General features: G+C 36.9%; 1 protein-coding gene across 2 annotated transcripts; it reads right to left on the bottom strand.

Moving 5' to 3' along the window:
- Positions 1-359: 359 nt before the first annotated feature.
- Positions 360-8,596, bottom strand: sync (syncoilin, intermediate filament protein). 2 transcript variants are annotated; one of them, XM_056480405.1, is made up of 4 exons: positions 8,441-8,596; positions 2,819-3,607; positions 1,740-2,159; positions 360-1,666 (listed from the first exon to the last, which is right to left on the bottom strand). In XM_056480405.1, the coding sequence occupies exons 1-4, from the start codon at positions 8,567-8,569 to the stop codon at positions 1,418-1,420; spliced, it is 1,587 nt and encodes a 528-aa protein (XP_056336380.1). In that variant the 5' UTR covers positions 8,570-8,596; the 3' UTR covers positions 360-1,417. The 2 variants fall into 2 exon arrangements, with proteins under 2 accessions (XP_056336380.1, XP_056336381.1); XM_056480406.1 differs by having other exon boundaries at positions 2,819-3,588; positions 8,441-8,532.
- Between the last annotated feature and the right edge of the window lie 8,176 nt (positions 8,597-16,772).

Genomic DNA, 16,772 nt, shown 5'->3' with positions numbered 1-16,772 from the left:
TCATCTTGTTGTCTATATCTTACAACATATTCCCCAACTTTGGTCTTTTGAATCTATTACTTTTTCTCAGGTAACGTGTTTTGGCTGAGGGCAAAGATAAGTTAATAATTAATGTAACCACATACCTTCTGTATATTGACTGATTGTTTGCCTTTATTTCCTATACAAACTTAATGTTCGTTATACTTTTCTAATGGCCATTATTGATTATTGAAACTGATATTCAGCAAAAGAGAGGGTATGTTTCGTATTTTCAATGAAAATGAAAGGAGGCAGTAATGTTATAGGCTCCGTTTTTTTATAAATATTCATACAGTGAAGATGATGCTCATATGTGCAGCACGACACCTCAACATTTCTGCTGTCTGTTAAGTTGTTAATATCAAAATGAAAATAGAAGTTCCTTATATCATGTTTTCGTTTTATTGTTAGGATTAACATCGTACGAATCCAGGATGATGTGAATAAGGTTATAAAGTACCCTGTTCCCTTAGAAGATTTTCCCAACATGTCCTCGGGAGTCTGTTTTCCATATCAAACTTGCGAAGTCTGAACTTACAAGGAGAGTAGGCAGGATTGAACAGTGTGTAGGCTACTTAAAATTGAGGAAAAGCCCCAAAGGCGAATGTCTGCAGCCTCGCCTCAGTTTTCAGATGTCTCAGTTTTCCCCCATCCACACTGAGAGGGAGCAGCAGCGTTTTAGGATGAAACAGCCTCTCCAGCGTTTCCAAAACGCTCTGTTTTCAGCGCTCGAAAACCTTGGCATGGTGTGGATGGACGGCGTAACTGTAGCAAAACTTGTGTGTTTTAAAACTAAATTGCATTAGTGTAAACGGGGCCTGAGAGTTATAGAGTCCCCAGCATTATACTGGTGCGTCAGGACCCACACAGACCACAGGTAGAGCGCCCGTGCTAGCCTCTATAACACCACTTCCGGCAACAACCTAGCTTTCCCATGTGGTCTCCCACCCAGGTACTGACTTTCCGCAGCCCTGCTTAGCTTCAGTGGGCAACCATGTGAGAGTTGCAGAGAAAAATTAAGATCTGTCAATCTTCTGTAAATGGCTTATAAAAGCCAGTATGAAGTAAGTCAATGCTCTTAAAATTGTCTGTAAATCAGCCAATCATCTGGTTCTGTGTGGGTAATTGCTGTGTGAAAATTGCCATATTATACTTAAAATAAACATGCTTATAAGCATAATTGTTCTTTTAGTATGCTTTCATGATAATTTTTTTTAGTACAATCATAGGCCATATGTGCTTGGGTTTTCTGTCTGTATGAGTCAACTATAATTAAGTGTAATTTTAAATATATTCCTATAACATACCAATAGCACACTTAAATTAACTTCCTCTTTTGTATGGGGAATCCACAAATTGTGGAACTATAACAACCATCTTGTTGCAGCTTATTAGGTCATGATTGCATCATAGAGATTTTATCACTTAATTTGTACATGGTGTAATATTCATTCCTTAAATTACTTTGAAGTATGTAATAAGGAACAAAAAATCTTTTGGAAAAAGTGCACAGCACTTGCCTGTAGAGTAACAGCTCTTTGGCCATGCTGTTCTTCAACATCTCCAGTTCTTCTCTCTTCTTGGTCTGGATCTTGAGCTCAGTTTTCATTTCTCTGATGGTCTCCTCCAATATATCAACTGTCTCCTAAATGAAAACGCATAAGATCATCAAAACCATACAAACATGCAGTCATTAAAACTTAATGAAAGTTAAGTACCCGATATTGTTCCACATTTTCAACCCTCTGTCTCTCCATTAGTCCGATTCTCTCCTCCAGACAAATCTTCTGTAGTTTCAGCCTCTGTTTCTCTTCTCTCAGTGGTCCTAACTGAGTCTTCAGCTCCAGGCACTGCTCTTTAGCCTTCCCGAGGGCCTCCACAGCGACCTCCTGTCTCTTCAGCAGGGACATTAACCGGGGCTCATAAAACAATTCCAGAGCTTTGATCCCGCCCTGCAGGTACTGCTGGAGGTCACAAGAGGCTCGTCGCCCTTGACTCGCATAAGAGCGGGTTTTCCTCTTGCTGGATTCTTGAGTGATGCTCTGCTGTTTTTGCAGTTCCTGCATGTAGCTTTGGTGATCTGAATGAATTGTGCAGATTTCCTCAGACAACTTATCAGCAAGGGTCTTTAGCTCCTCCTAGTCACAGGTTTGGGGTATACATGGGTTAGAGTAACTTAACTTATGCCATATTAAAATAATCATATGCAATCAACTCTAATTAACAAATTTGGCAAGAAACATTGGTTGTTGCTGCAAAAATGGGATAAAACGGGGTGTCCAAACCTGCTCCAACGGGGCAACTTCCTTTCACGGTTTATAATTTTTATATTTTCAGGATGGCACTGTCTGGACGGTGTTCCTCCAAGACTGAAGTTGCCCATTGAACAAGAAATTTATAACCAGGGATTGTTCCTATTTGTTCCTGTAGGACCACTGTTTCGTAGAGCTGTCCTCCAACTCAGTTAAATATATTAAAATCGGCTTATCAAGGTTTCGATTTCCTTGACTTACCAGAAACTACTAGACTACCAAACTACCATATTGGAACTAGTTGAAACTTAACTCTGCATACTGTTTGTCCACAAGGAGCAGGATTGAACACCATGTGCTGAAAGATACAACCAATACCTGGCTACAGAGTCTGGTGTTTTTCTGCTACAAAGTTGCAAACTATACTAGTAAATCCACCTTATAGTTGTAATAAAACTCATGGTTCACTTAAATACAGCTAACTTTTAGTAGGATCCATCTTTTCTGTAGTAGTTCAAATAAGAGTCAGGTTTATTCAGTACTACCTGAGCTTGGTTGAGCTGCTCCACCTCCTTCTGTTGTAATTTAAGCTCTAGGTGTCTCTGTGCACAGTCTCGGGCTGCTCTAAACAGGTGTCTTTTAGTCTTTTGAGTCTCTTCCTGCAGCCTCTGTCTCTCCAGTCTGACCTTGGACAGAAGGGCTTGTTCCTCCCCAAGAGTTTCTCTGACCGTTTTTAGCTCCTGGGCCATTGGCTCCTCAAGCTCCAGAAGCTCCTGAACCAAATCATCCCTTCTGTGCTCCAGCTGGCTCACCTCCTGAATGCAGCTCTCAAATGCTTCTCTGAGCTGTTGTATCTCCATGGTGGCCGACAACTCTGGCCTTGCATCAATAAGAGTATCTACAGCATCATTTTCAACCTCCAAGACAGATGTTTTTTTCTCTGGAATGCTCATCTCTACAAACTGAAATGCTTTTGCAAATCCATTCTTGTCCATTTCGTCCTGTGTTTCTGAAAGTAATTCCAGTGGTGCAGATATGGTTGGATGGGCTGCCTCAAAAACATCCAACTGCATCAACATATGTTGCATAAGTCCATTAAACTTAGCTTGCAAAGCTTCTCTGCATTTTTGTGAATAAGGCAAGGACTCTCCAGGAAGAGTTAAAGCAGCCTCGATCTCTTCCATGCAGTCTTCAAAATAGTCCTCATCTTCTTCAATAAACAATGGTTCAAACTTTCTTTCCGTCTTTGATAGAGCTCCATTACCTTGCTCACAGTTCATTTCTTGATCCTCCATTTTATGTGCTGCCCTACAAACTGAACAATACGTGAATACCTGTTTAATGTAACAAAGTGGGAAACATTGATCTCTGTTAACAACATTCTTGTGGTTAGTGATTAGGTCTATTTATTACACATTGGTCACTAAATTAACATTCTTGTGGTTGGTGATTGAGTTCATTTTAGACTTTAAAGGGCACCTAGGTTACCCCTTTTTTCAGATTTAATATAAGTCTTTTGTGTCTCCAGAATGTGTCTGTAAAGTTTCAGCTCAAAACACCCATTAGATTTATTATTATACCTGTCATAAGTTTCTTTTTTGTACCTTTTTTAATCAGGTGGCGGTTTTGTTGTACTGCACCTTTAAGGCTAGTCCTCCCCGCTCACTGTTTCTGCGTGCCTTAATCTCCTCCCTCGGCAGATTGAGTCAACAGACAGACATAAAGGAAGCTGCTCTCACGTAGCGTTTGTGAGAAATGCTACAGTAAGAACTTTACCAATGAGTATTTGATGCATTTGTTGTTGATTTGCAATGATGAGTCACACACAATGTCGTTACAAAGTTCACGCGCACGCATACAGATACACACACACACACACACACACACATTGCAGCGCAGACAGGCACACACACACAGACAGCACGCTCGTTTACCTTTGCACTCTTTTTCCACGCATATGGGACAGGATACAGGTTAATATTATCAGATTTAACGTCCACAAACCGGGATTGTATGGAATAAAATCACTGTCATTAATATTTCGTGCGTAAATAAAATTCACGCATCCGTAATTATAAAATCGTAAAGGAAAACGGAGCGTACTCGTAATTTTACGAGGCTACAATTCCAAAATCTGCGATTAGAACAGACACATATATGACATTTTGTTTTTCTGTTTGTTTATGACTGATAAATTTACGATGGGTGTACTTTACAAACACGAATTACAGTTTCACTACGGACACGAAGTCCTGATTACGAGTACGAATCAAACAGCGAGACTTCACTGTCAAAATTACGTCACCGCTTCCACAGGCATTACTAAACAAGCGAGAGTCATCGATCATAACGGCGCGCCTGCTGGACGTTCGAGCTTACACACACCGTGTCAGATAAGATTTCTGTTATTCCCTCTTTGAGAAATGTCCGCCATGAGCTGTAATAAAGGCTGAGACTCAATGAGGTCCTATTTCGCTGTGTTTCTTGGACATTTTACTGAATCAAAATTTAAGAACGGGCCGAGGACAGAGAGCTAACAATGTCAGTTAACGTTACAGGCAGCGAGCGCAGAGTCTCTCAGTGAATCACTGAACGGTGTTTAACTATAACAGGACATCTGTTGATTAAGTAACCTTTTTCAACTGTTTAAATAACTCTAAAATACTCTAAGATCACCAGAGAACACAAATTAAATTAGACAGATTTATCCAGTATAGGTAGATAAAACAAAGAAAAGTTTTACTCTTATCAATTAATTAACTTTAAATAAACCAGAATAAGCAAAATATAATGTGGTAATTAAACAATCACCAATATAGAACAAACACACACGGAAAGAGAGAAACGCACCGAATAGTATACGGCTAAATGGTAATATAAATGTTTATGGTAATATTTTATTAATTATAGTAATACAGTATAATGTAACTAATAGTTTAATCAAGTAATATAACAAACATATAATAACAAATAACATAAAAAACATTTATATGAATAGTTACTAATACCTTACTTTGTACAAATTTAAAGATAAGATAAAATATATATATATATATATATATATATATATATATATATATATATATATATATATATATATATATATATATATATATATATCTGAACATATCATCTCCTTTCCATACATCAACGAGGAGCTTAATTATTCAGCTTTCAGATGACATGTCTGTTTCAGATGATTGCCCCTCATGTCTGGTTTTGTGGTCCGGGGTCACATATTTAACATTTATTTATTTTGATTCATAGTCTCATAAATGTTTAACGTTACAAACTTCTGGTGAGCACAAACCCTCAAATATTTAAACTGCCTTTTGCTGATATCTTCATTACATAATAGATCAATATTCGATCTGGCTTTAAAAAAGGTGACTTAATCAACAGATGTCCTGTTATAGTTAAACACCGTTCAGTGATTCACTGAGAGACTCTGCGCTCGCTGCCTGTAACGTTAACTGACATTGTTAGCTCTCTATCCTCGGCCCGTTCTTAATTTTGATTCAGTAAAATGTCCAAGAAACACAGCGAAATAGGACCTCATTGAGTCTCAGCCTTTATTACAGCTCATGGCGGACATTTCTCAAAGAGGGAATAACAGAAATCTTATCTGAGACTGTGTGTGTAAGCTCGAACGTCCAGCAGGCGCGCCGTTATGATCGATGACTCTCGCTTGTTTATTAATGCCTGTGGAAGCGGTGACGTAATTTTGACAGTGAAGTCTCGCTGTTTGATTCGTACTCGTAATCAGGACTTCGTGTCCGTAGTGAAACTGTAATTCGTGTTTGTAAAGTACACCCATCGTAAATTTATCAGTCATAAACAAACAGAAAAACAAAATGTCGTATATGTGTCTGTTCTAATCGCAGATTTTGGAATTGTAGCCTCGTAAAATTACGAGTACGCTCCGTTTTCCTTTACGATTTTATAATTACGGATGTGTGAATTTTATTTACGCACGAAATATTAATGACAGTGATTTTATTCCATACATTGAAGCATCTTCTTTTATAATTGTCCTGACACGCGGCTGTGGTGATAAGTAAAGCTGAAGTAAATCGCTGTAATTCATTACACACATGCTCTGTTTTAAAACATTTTAAACGTGTAAAACTCACTCTTGATCACATTTGATGATGATTGATGATCCTAGCAAACTGAACAGACCTTTTATTCCCCGTTGCTTTGTGCACGTCTGGTCTTGTTGATATGATTATACACGTGACTACCAGTACAGGTTAATACGCAGCTGTCAATCAATTCGGTGGGCTGGGGACCGCACTCCTATGTCAAGTTGCGGTCGATCAGAAAACCGCTCCAATTGGTCCACCGTTTTTATGTTGTTAAATTGAAAAAAAGTACTGGGTGTGTTTATATCACCCCAATATGACGGTTTATATACTATCCCTGCACATATGTCTGTCCAAACAGCTTAAAAAGTAGATTTTTTTACCATAGGTGCCCTTTAAGTGTCTGTACAGTGTGCTTTGTGTTATTTCTAAGTGATGCAAAGGATGGTGAGAGGAAATATGAAGCTAATGCGTCATTGAGGGACAGCTGCATAAACTTGTCGAACAGCTGACTGATCATGAACACACTTAACATTATGAACAACGTTTCTACAAAAAAGCTTCAATTAACAACTCCTTTGTTTTGTTGGTCAAGCATCAAAATAATACAACGTTTTCCATATACATTTAAATGTACTTTTAAAATTACTATTGTATTCTACATATATAAAATCACTACAATTGCGAAATATATACGCGAGAAAGAGAGAGATGTAAATTACCAAAGTTTTTACAGGTGCTGGAAACCCTTGAAAATGCTTAAATTATAATCAAGTGTTTTGAAAAGTGGTTAGATTTTTGATAAAGTGCTTAAAGATGTAATTGTGTTGCTTTCGTAGTAATTTATCTTACTATATACAGTTGAAGTCAGAATTATTAGACCACCTTTGGAAAAAAAAGTGGAGAAAGTCTTATTTGGTTTTTTTTCCCCGCTAGAATAAAAGCAGTTTTTAATTTTTTAAAAAAACATTTTAAAGTCAAAATTATTAGTCCCTTTAAGCTTTATATTTTTTCGACTGTCTACAGAACAAACCATCGTTATACAATAACTTGCCTAATTACCCTAACCTGCCTAGTTAAGCTAATTAAGTTAAGCCTTTAAATGTCACTTTAAGCTGTATAGAAGTGTTTTGAAAAATATCTAGTAAAATATTATTTACTGTCATCATGGCAAAGATAAAATAAATCAGTTATTAGAAATTAGTTATTAAAACTATTATGATTAGAAATGTGTTGAAAAAAATCTTCTCTCCGGTGAACAATAATTAGGGAAAAACAAACATGGGGCTAATAATTCAGGTGGCTAATAATTCTGACTGTAACTGTAGGTAACAATAACTATTTAAATTAAATAAATATCTTTGCTTTAGCATAAAACAAAGACTCTTGAGCCTGCGGAAAGTGCTTAAAGCATTATCTGCCTGTCTTTTTTTATCTGTGCCCTTTGAAATGAAAATAAATGTTTATGTAAGTGAGTGTGTAATCTGCCACAGTTGTAAAGTGCCTAAAATGTTTGAAAATGCACCTGGAAAGTGGTTAAATTTGACTTGGGAAAAGGTGTAGAAACCCTGAAGTAACACAAAAAAAGATTATTAGAGTATGTTAATCCAGTGCATCACATGTTATGTTTCATTTACTAAGCTTCTGTAAAATAACTAAACATTTGTACTCATTTTTTATCTTCTGATCTGAGCTGGCATTTCTTGTGCTAGTCTTGATATGGTACAGAGAGCAGCTGCTGCTGAAACTGGCAGCAGGAACAGACAGAGCACATTCCAGCAGTGCCAATGATCTCAAAACCTCCATCATACATGGACAACTGCTCATTCCTTCAACATGTTTACTCATGCAGACATATTAGTATTGTATATGTTGTTTTGAGGTGATTATTAGCTACAATTTCCTCCAGTTTTCCAAACTTTGAAACCATCGGCAAGAATAGAAACAAAGTGTGAAAGAAAATCCACAGAGACACTGTGCAATGAGTAGGAAGTGATAGCTAGAGCTACAATACTGTGCCAGTGTAAATATTCTGAAATTAACACCCTATGAGAAATAGCTGTTAGAAATCCATCAACTTACCTCAACCCAGAAAACAAGGTTCCAGGACAATAACCATGGAATGAACCCAAACTGAAGAGCTGGTAACCAAAACTGAAGCTCAAAATAGGACGGAGGTAGTCTGGCCCCTCTCTGACCGAGTTTAAACATATGCCACAGGTCTCCCAGGCAACTTTTAATCTGTTTATATTTATTAATAAACACAAGGAGGGAGAAATATGAGCTTGTACAGCGCGGGCACCAACTCCCGCTAATCAGCAATCATGAGGTCCTCTGGGAGGCGACCTAAACACTGGAGCCAATAGGACAGCAGATAACAAATATTATGCAAATTATAAAGGTCAGTGTCCAATGGGTGGCAAGTGTAGGGTCTGCATGACACAGCAAAAGAATTCAAGTGGGTCAGTCGCGCAAGACTGGCATGCTACGATAACCAATGGGGAAAAGTAGCTTTTTGTGGTTTCCTAAATGGCACTGACCTACATTCAGAAATGACCTGAAAGCCTGGATCTCAAGCAGAATTAATATTAAGTGGAAATTGAAAGCTCCAAGAAAGTCTTTTTAGACAGCAAGATATCAGTAGCGAGTGTTTGTTTAGTAGAGTCCACAGCACCGAATTTCCTTGCCAATGCCTGCTCATTATCTCAGCTGCTTTAAATAGATGTCTGATCTAAATTGATGCATTACAGATCAGTTAGGTTAGTGCAAGAGAGATGTTTTGAGACAGCTAGTTTCAACAAACACGTTAATTGGTAACGTGATGAGACTTAACTTTACATTTTTAATCAAAGATATGTTGGAATATTATGACAAATGTGAAATGTAAAGTAACAACGTACATTGATCACAAGTGTTTGCCTCTAGATCAAATAAAATGTACAAATTTGTTTCAAATAAGCTTTGTGAAAATAAATTGTCAAAATAAGGGTGAAACAATCCATCATTTCATTCCATCGTTTAAATCTGTAATAGATATATTATGTACGAATTATACAACATACATGTACTTGCATATGAAAGATATATATAAAAGAATAAGTGATTGTTCTAAAGCAATATATATTTTAAATGATTAAAAACATCTTGCTAACAAATAGGCAAAACATGTATAATACATGTATGGAGCATAAATGTATAAAGATTTAAAAAATATATAAGTATTTGGGGGCTGCACGGTGCCTTCCAAGATTTCTTTAGTATAAAAATTATTGTATAATAATATATTATATAATAATTTATACAACAGTTCTGTCTGGTTCTTGAATCTGATTGACTGATAGCCGTGCGATATTCGCCCAGTAACAACACTCATACCGCCTCTTCACCCTTCACCCTTATGTATTACCCCGCCCACATAAAGCACAAGCAGAGGACACTCTACAGTTTAACAAATATTGCTTCTGTTGGACAACATAATGTACTTTTGAGGCTTTTTTAGTCGATAATGCAGTTGTTTAGATTGCAACTGTGCTGTTTATTTATAAGGATAGTGCCTATTTTAAAATATTTTTTCTGAGAGACAGCGCATCAGCGGCCATTAGTCTGTCTTACTGAGCAAAGATGGTTGACAATGTTCTTCCCTAAGATGGTGACAGAGACTGCATAATAAACCCTTAGAGAATAAAAACGGCGTAATTTCAAACTACAGCCGATCAAATCATTATTAAACTGGTAAATGACTTTCTAAGTCAATTTTTTGAAGTCTTTTTTGTATGTTGTAGTGCTGTATTTATACCATAGTAATATTGTGATCTCCAGAAATACTGGGAGATATTTCTGTAGACTGATGGCATTTCATGCAGTTCAGCCTCATAATCTTGTAAATGTGAGCAAAATCACCTGTTTTGTCATCACTTTAGATATTACACTAGAGAATTATTCAAATACTAGCTCTAAAATGACGTTAGTGAATGAGTAACAATTTCTGTTGTCGAGACATCAGCTGCAGATGTGAAGGAATGCCTGAAGAAAATCTAATAATAATTTCATTTTCTTTTTTATAAACATGAATATGCCGCCCTCAATATCACACTCATAGCAGACACTAAGGCAACCCATACTTCCCACCAGTGCCGATATACAGCCACATCGCACTGCTACAAATGTGATATTGCTCATATATAATCAATATTTCAATAGTTTATAATTGTTTTGCTGGTGACATTATTATATACAGAAATATTAATGTATTACATGTTTATTTTATTAATGCATGAAAGCCTCATTTTGAGCCATGCATTTCTAAATACATAACCAATCAATGTCATTTCTACTCTATATTTTTTTAGCATGAATTGTCTTATAAATCAGCCAGTTTGTGCACACAATAAAAAGGGAATGCTATGAAGTGAAATGTGTTTCATTAAGGTTAAACTAAAAATTCTTATTTATATATTTACATTGTGTTTATAATGTCTTTTATCACTTATTCATTCAATGTCACCACATGTAAATGACAATGTTGTCTTTTAAAACATACGACAAGTATAGATAAGTATATATAAACAAGTATATATAAACAAATATAGGAAAATGTAGACCCACAATGGGATCCAACTACTGTGAAGTCAACAGGTCTGGGGGCTTTATTGTAATTCAAATCCTACATTTAATCCCTGTTTCTTGTAGAACCACAGGGGGGCGCTATATAACTTCTTTTTCTAATGGTGACGTACGTGTGTAATTGCGTTCCCTTTATGTATGTGATATTAATCGAATTAGTCAAATGATGGGTGACTTTTCCAAACACTGCATCCACACTAAAATCTGATCTTCTCTAAATATTTGATGCATATCTGTTTAAGGCTCTGTCTTATAGAAAGACAGGGTAATAATAAGGAGCCCCCTCTGAGGAATGCAGAGGTGCTTGAGCTGGTAATAAAGCACTGTTGAGAGATGGCTGGGCTGACTGAACATGGTAATGACCATTCAAAGTAGTGTCCAACAGCTTCATTCTCTCTGATTAGATCAACTTTTATTTGTTAAAAAAGTTCTGACAGTACTATTAATAATCCCAGAGTTCAGACCTTATTTGGAACACAATATTTCGTCCTCTGACTTTTACTTAAAAGGGGGAGATCGCAGCACAAATCAAACTTTGGTGATGTTTTGTTGTAGTAGTGAGGCCTGGATCTATTCTATATTTTAGGAAAATTCAACAATTTATAGCTTTTTAATTAGCATTTTAAAATAATTTTTTTTAAATAAAGTTTTTTAGATGTTAGTATCAGTATTGTTAGTTTTTAAGATATCTATTGGCTAGTGTGCTCCAAAGCAGTGACTAAATTCGTGTTTAGAAGATATAAAACTGGTATAAACATGTAACGCTTGTAGTTTGTCACTTCCGCCTAAATGGATCAATGGTTTTATTTATGTCACCTCATACTTCAGTTTCTCATCAAATTATAGACAATCAAATGCTCTAGTATCTAATATGCCCTGCCCCGTTCAAGATGGTTTTCATTTGATGCACTTGAGCTCAACCACTCTCGCTGGCAGAGTAATGATTAAACAAAACGCTATTGGCTGTTTTTTAAAAAGGGAAGGAGCTGCACTATGTCCCACCCTCTCTTTGTGTTTCATTTGAGATTACGCATACTTCAAAGCACTTCATGGGACCTTTAACCAGCACATTAAGCTCTTGTTACACTGTAAAAAGCAAGTAGTTGACTACTTAAAAAAAGAGAGCAAACTTTTTGCATTATAATTACAGTGGTCCCTCATTATTCGCAGGAGTTACGTTCTAAAAATAATCTGCGAAGTAGTCAGCTTTATTTTTTTTATAATTATTATAAATGTTTTAAGACTGTAAAACCCCTCAGTACACGCTTCGTACACTTTTCTCAGATAGGCATTACATTTTCACACATTTCTCTCTTGTTTAAACACTCTCAAAGTTCAAACTTTCAAAAATCCAGTCCAGTATTATAGAATGAAACCAAAGATTAAACCAAAGATCAAACCTATTGTCAGGTGCAAACATTCATCACTGTCGGCAAAAGGTTCATAAAGCTTTTTAGCTTTTGTGCAGATAATGTTGGCGTCCAGAACAATGTTCTTTTTTCTGCAGTCACTGATCCACAAAACTAAAGCAGACTCCATCCTTAAGGGGGTCGCACATCTGACGCACCGCACACATGACAGTTGGAAGTAACACACACTGGACGTGCACATTAGCATGTTATTTAAAATAAAATTATTCAGATGCCGCAGCAAAAATATGAATAGTGTCCTGAGTCGTAGCTGGGCATCGTGGACAGTCGCTGACTTGTGGCACCTGTGTGCGTACCCTGATATAAACCTATGTTTACAATTCTGAAATGCGTGGTGCAGCACATCCGGTGTGGCACCCCATTTGCAATGGTCTACAGCCAATGAGGACGCAGAACACAATGTACTCTTTAAAAAAAAAAAAGAAATAAGCTTGTCAGATTGCACAAAAAAAAATCCTCGAAGCTGCGAGGCCGCAATAGGTGAACCGCGTTATAGCGAGGGACCACTGTATTAAGTAAACCAACTATATGCATAATTATAAAAGTTAAGTCAATGGGTTTACTGACTTTATAAAAGTAAGACCAACTTGTTGCTTTTAAGGCAATGAGTTTGCCTACTTTTTAAAAGTAAAGTAACTAATCGCTTTTTATAGTGTCCCATTGTCAACAATATGCTAAAAGTATGAGAATAAGATAGTAAAAGAAGTATTTTACGGGTGTTCTATAGTTCACATACTTGCCCAATAAAAGGAGTAATTGCAAAAACTCAACCCACTGTTTCCCTACACCATTTGTTCCATCCTCCGGTCCAATAAACCATAGATCTTGTTTTGATAGTATTGTATAGTCAGCTATTTCACCTCACCTGTTTTCCATCGATGATTTCCTTCCAAATCTTTCTATGTAACCAGTGAGGATGGTTTAGGGGTGCTGTGGAAAGTTAAATATTTTGATATGCTGCTCCACATTCAGTGCTGGACTAAAAGGTCACTCGTTCTCTACGGGGCTTTACTGCATCAATATGTGTAACCAAGTACAAACAGTGAGGTTCAAAAATTTGAGACCAAACAGGGAGGACAAGTACAAAGAAGTTCACATTCATTATCACCAGTGAGGATGATCGATTAGTGACCAAGAAATGATGCAGAATCTTTACGTTTTATAAAAAGAATTTCTCTGTTTTTTTGTGGACTCTTAAAGCTCCAGCACTATAAAGTTCTTTATTTTTATCTCATCAATGAAGAATATTTAATTTTTTCTTCTTGAAATTATATCATGCATTATTGATGTATTTGTATTTGAATTGTATGCTGTCTAATGAAGAAGGGCTAAACCTGCCTAAAGTCTGATTGAAATCTAAATGTACAACGTTTATTTTGCAACCGCGCATTGTTATTCTTTAGGTGAACAATTAATCCATCCAAGTAAATCCACAGAATTGTTTTAACCCAATTCTGACCATTTGCTTCTGCATTTGGAGTGGCAGTCCTTCTCTGTGACATCATTTTGGAGGCTTTAGCCACAATATTCTTAACAACGCCTCTTTTACCATTAGTTTGCTATGAGTGAATGATGCACAAAAAGAAAGCCCCACCATCTACTCAATATTGCATTTCAGTTGGAAGTACATCAACATACTAAAATAAAAGTCTCAGCAACTTCCGTTCACGCTGACTTTAGATGCTGTTGGAAATATTTGAGCATGAAGTGTGTTGATGGGATGAGTGAATGCAGAAACAACTGAGAGAGACATTGATTAAAGACATTGACATTAAACAAGATCTGCCAAATATCATAATATGAATATTTCTGAGGGCAACGCAGTGACGCAGTAGGTAGTGCTGTCGCCTCACAGCAAGAAGGTTGCTGGTTCGAGCCTCGGCTAGGTCAGTTGGCGTTTCTGTGTGGAGTTTGCATGTTCTCCCTGCGTTCCGGGTGGTCCGGTTTCCCCCACAAGTCCAAAGACATGCAGTACAGGTGAATTGGGTAGGCTAAATTGTTTATAGTGTATGTATGTGTGTGAAAGAGTGTGTATGGGTTTCCCAGTGATGGGTTGTGGCTGGAAGGGCATCCGCTGCGTAAAACATATGCTGGATAAGTTGGCGGTTCATTCCGCTGTGGCGACCCCAGATTAATAAAGGGACTAAGCCGAAAAGAAAATGATAAATGAATGTATGAATATTTCTGATTTGATGTTTATTGCTATTATTGATTTAGTATAGAATCATTAAAGAAATTATATGGCTGTAAAGGGCTTGGGAACTGTAGTGTTCTGACAGAAATAAACATGTAGTGTTGTTATGAGATAAAGGGCAAAAGGAGCAACTTGGTTGATTTACATACTAAAAGTTTTAGTTAAACTTGGCGATATTGTGATACTCCTCACAGCTGGTTGGTTGTTTTTTTTAATATATTTTTATGGTCTCAGCCATATCTACATGCGCAAGACTGAAGCTAAGCAGGGCTGTGTATGGTTAGTATGTGGATGGGAGATCACATGGGAAAACTAGGTTGCTGTTGGAAGTGATGTTAGTGAGGTCAGCAGGGGTGCTCAGCAGCAGTGGTCTGTGTGAGTCCTGATGCCCCAGTATAGGGATTGGGACACTATCAGTGAGTGCTGTGTTTTAGATGAGACGTCCTGACTCTCTGTGGTCATTTAAAATCCCATGGCACTTCCCATAAAGAATAGGGGTGATCTTTCAGTGCAATCCCACCACAATTTGTAACTTTTTGGGTTAGTGGCTAGTTTGTATGTATTTGTACAATCTTATTCATATATTTAGTATGATTTGCTCATCCCCAATGATGGTTAAGTTTGGAGGCATGCCTCCTTTTAAAAATTATATGCTTTTATATAAATTAAATCATATGAATTCGTTTGAATTAGCCACTTTTCTGACAATACATTAAATAGTTAGGTTTTCTCATGAGATCGGGCTGGACTTTTAGGTTGCAACCTAAACTTTCTGTGTTTGCCATGTTTCATGAAAGTCTCCGGAGATTTACAGCTCTTGAGAATCTGCCTGTGGCAACAAAAAAGCATTAAGTTTTTTTATAGGCTATCCCTTATTTACTGTCTGTCACATTTTTCTTAGAACATACTTGAAAAGCTAGAAAAGACTTATCTCTAACAGAGTTTTAAGACCGAGTGGCGCTGTATGGTGAAATATGCTTTTCACAAGCACATGTATCACTCTGGGACTAAAGGTTGAGGCATGGCATGAGAATCACATGAAAAGATAGATGGCCATGATAAACTACCTTCCCTGTTTGAAAATAACAGCACAAACTGCCATGATGACATTCTCAAACATCAGATAACTCTCTCATCATATTGTTTGTGGGGGATTTCACCTGAAGCATATCATCCTGCCAAGTAAATGACGGGTTTTTAAAAAATATTTTTAGCAAAAAAAGACACAACATTTCACACATCAACAAACACCTACAAGAGCACTTGGTAGTATGATAACTAAAAGCAAAAAATGATGTAGTGCATTACATGTGGACAACAAATTTAAAATGTAATACTTTGGCTAGTAAAAGAGGAACGTGGCACAGGCTAAAAAGCTCATTCAATTGTTAAGTTAACCATAAATGGACACAGAGTTCTTGAAGAATGTTGGAGAAGAGCAGATCAATGCGATCTGGAGAGAATTATGTTCTCTATCTCCCCTCAATTTACTTCAGTGGAAGCTGAATGAGGTCAACACTCCCGACGGTCAGCTTGCATGATCAAAAAATATCTGCTGGGATTTTAGTGCAGTCGTTTTCACTGCAGTAATAAAATGACTCATGACAGCTGATACTTTTTTTCTTCCATAATGGTGATTGTGTAATAGGGAATTCTGGAGGATGGGTCAGGCGGATCAGCCCCCTGACACCTGAATCAGAACGAGGAGTATAAGATGAGATTGAAAAATGGAACTAAAATGAGCAGAGAGTTTAGAGATGAAGGGATTTTCTGCTTCATGACAGCAGACACTTAACATTCCACATATGAAAGATGTTGTGTTGGTGATGGTACGCTTTTGACTTTAACACATTTTTTGATATACAGAATATAGAGAGTGAAGTATAATAATTCACATTTTTCCTCTTCATCAGATGAGTGCACAGGGAGAGAGGGATGCTTAAGTTATTAAAAAACAATATTAGCACAATAAATTGTTCAAATGTGTACTTGATGAACTAAATTGTCTTCCATACGTGTAAACGTAAATTTTGTTAATTGGAAATGGTGGGTAGGGACAGTATGGGATCAAATTCCTGCCTAAAGTATTGTGGTCGCGGATAGAAAAATAATGTGCGTAAATCAAAAAATGTATGTTGCGTGTAATAATGTAATGCACAAAAGCGAA

The sequence above is a fragment of the Danio aesculapii genome, chromosome 19 (assembly GCF_903798145.1).
Source record: "Danio aesculapii chromosome 19, fDanAes4.1, whole genome shotgun sequence".
Lineage (NCBI taxonomy): Eukaryota > Metazoa > Chordata > Actinopteri > Cypriniformes > Danionidae > Danio > Danio aesculapii.
This window is presented reverse-complemented; position numbering and strand designations above follow the sequence as displayed.

Bases quoted from the DNA above. Each gene is read 5' to 3' on its own strand.
- sync (XM_056480405.1), bottom strand. From the start codon at position 8,569: ATGTTTAAACTCGGTCAGAGAGGGGCCAGACTACCTCCGTCCTATTTT. The intron at 3,608-8,440 runs GTAAGTTGATGG...TACATTAAACAG, and splicing joins ACCTTGTTTTCTGGGTTGAG to GTATTCACGTATTGTTCAGT. The intron at 1,667-1,739 runs GTACTTAACTTT...GTTTTCATTTAG, and splicing joins AAAATGTGGAACAATATCGG to GAGACAGTTGATATATTGGA.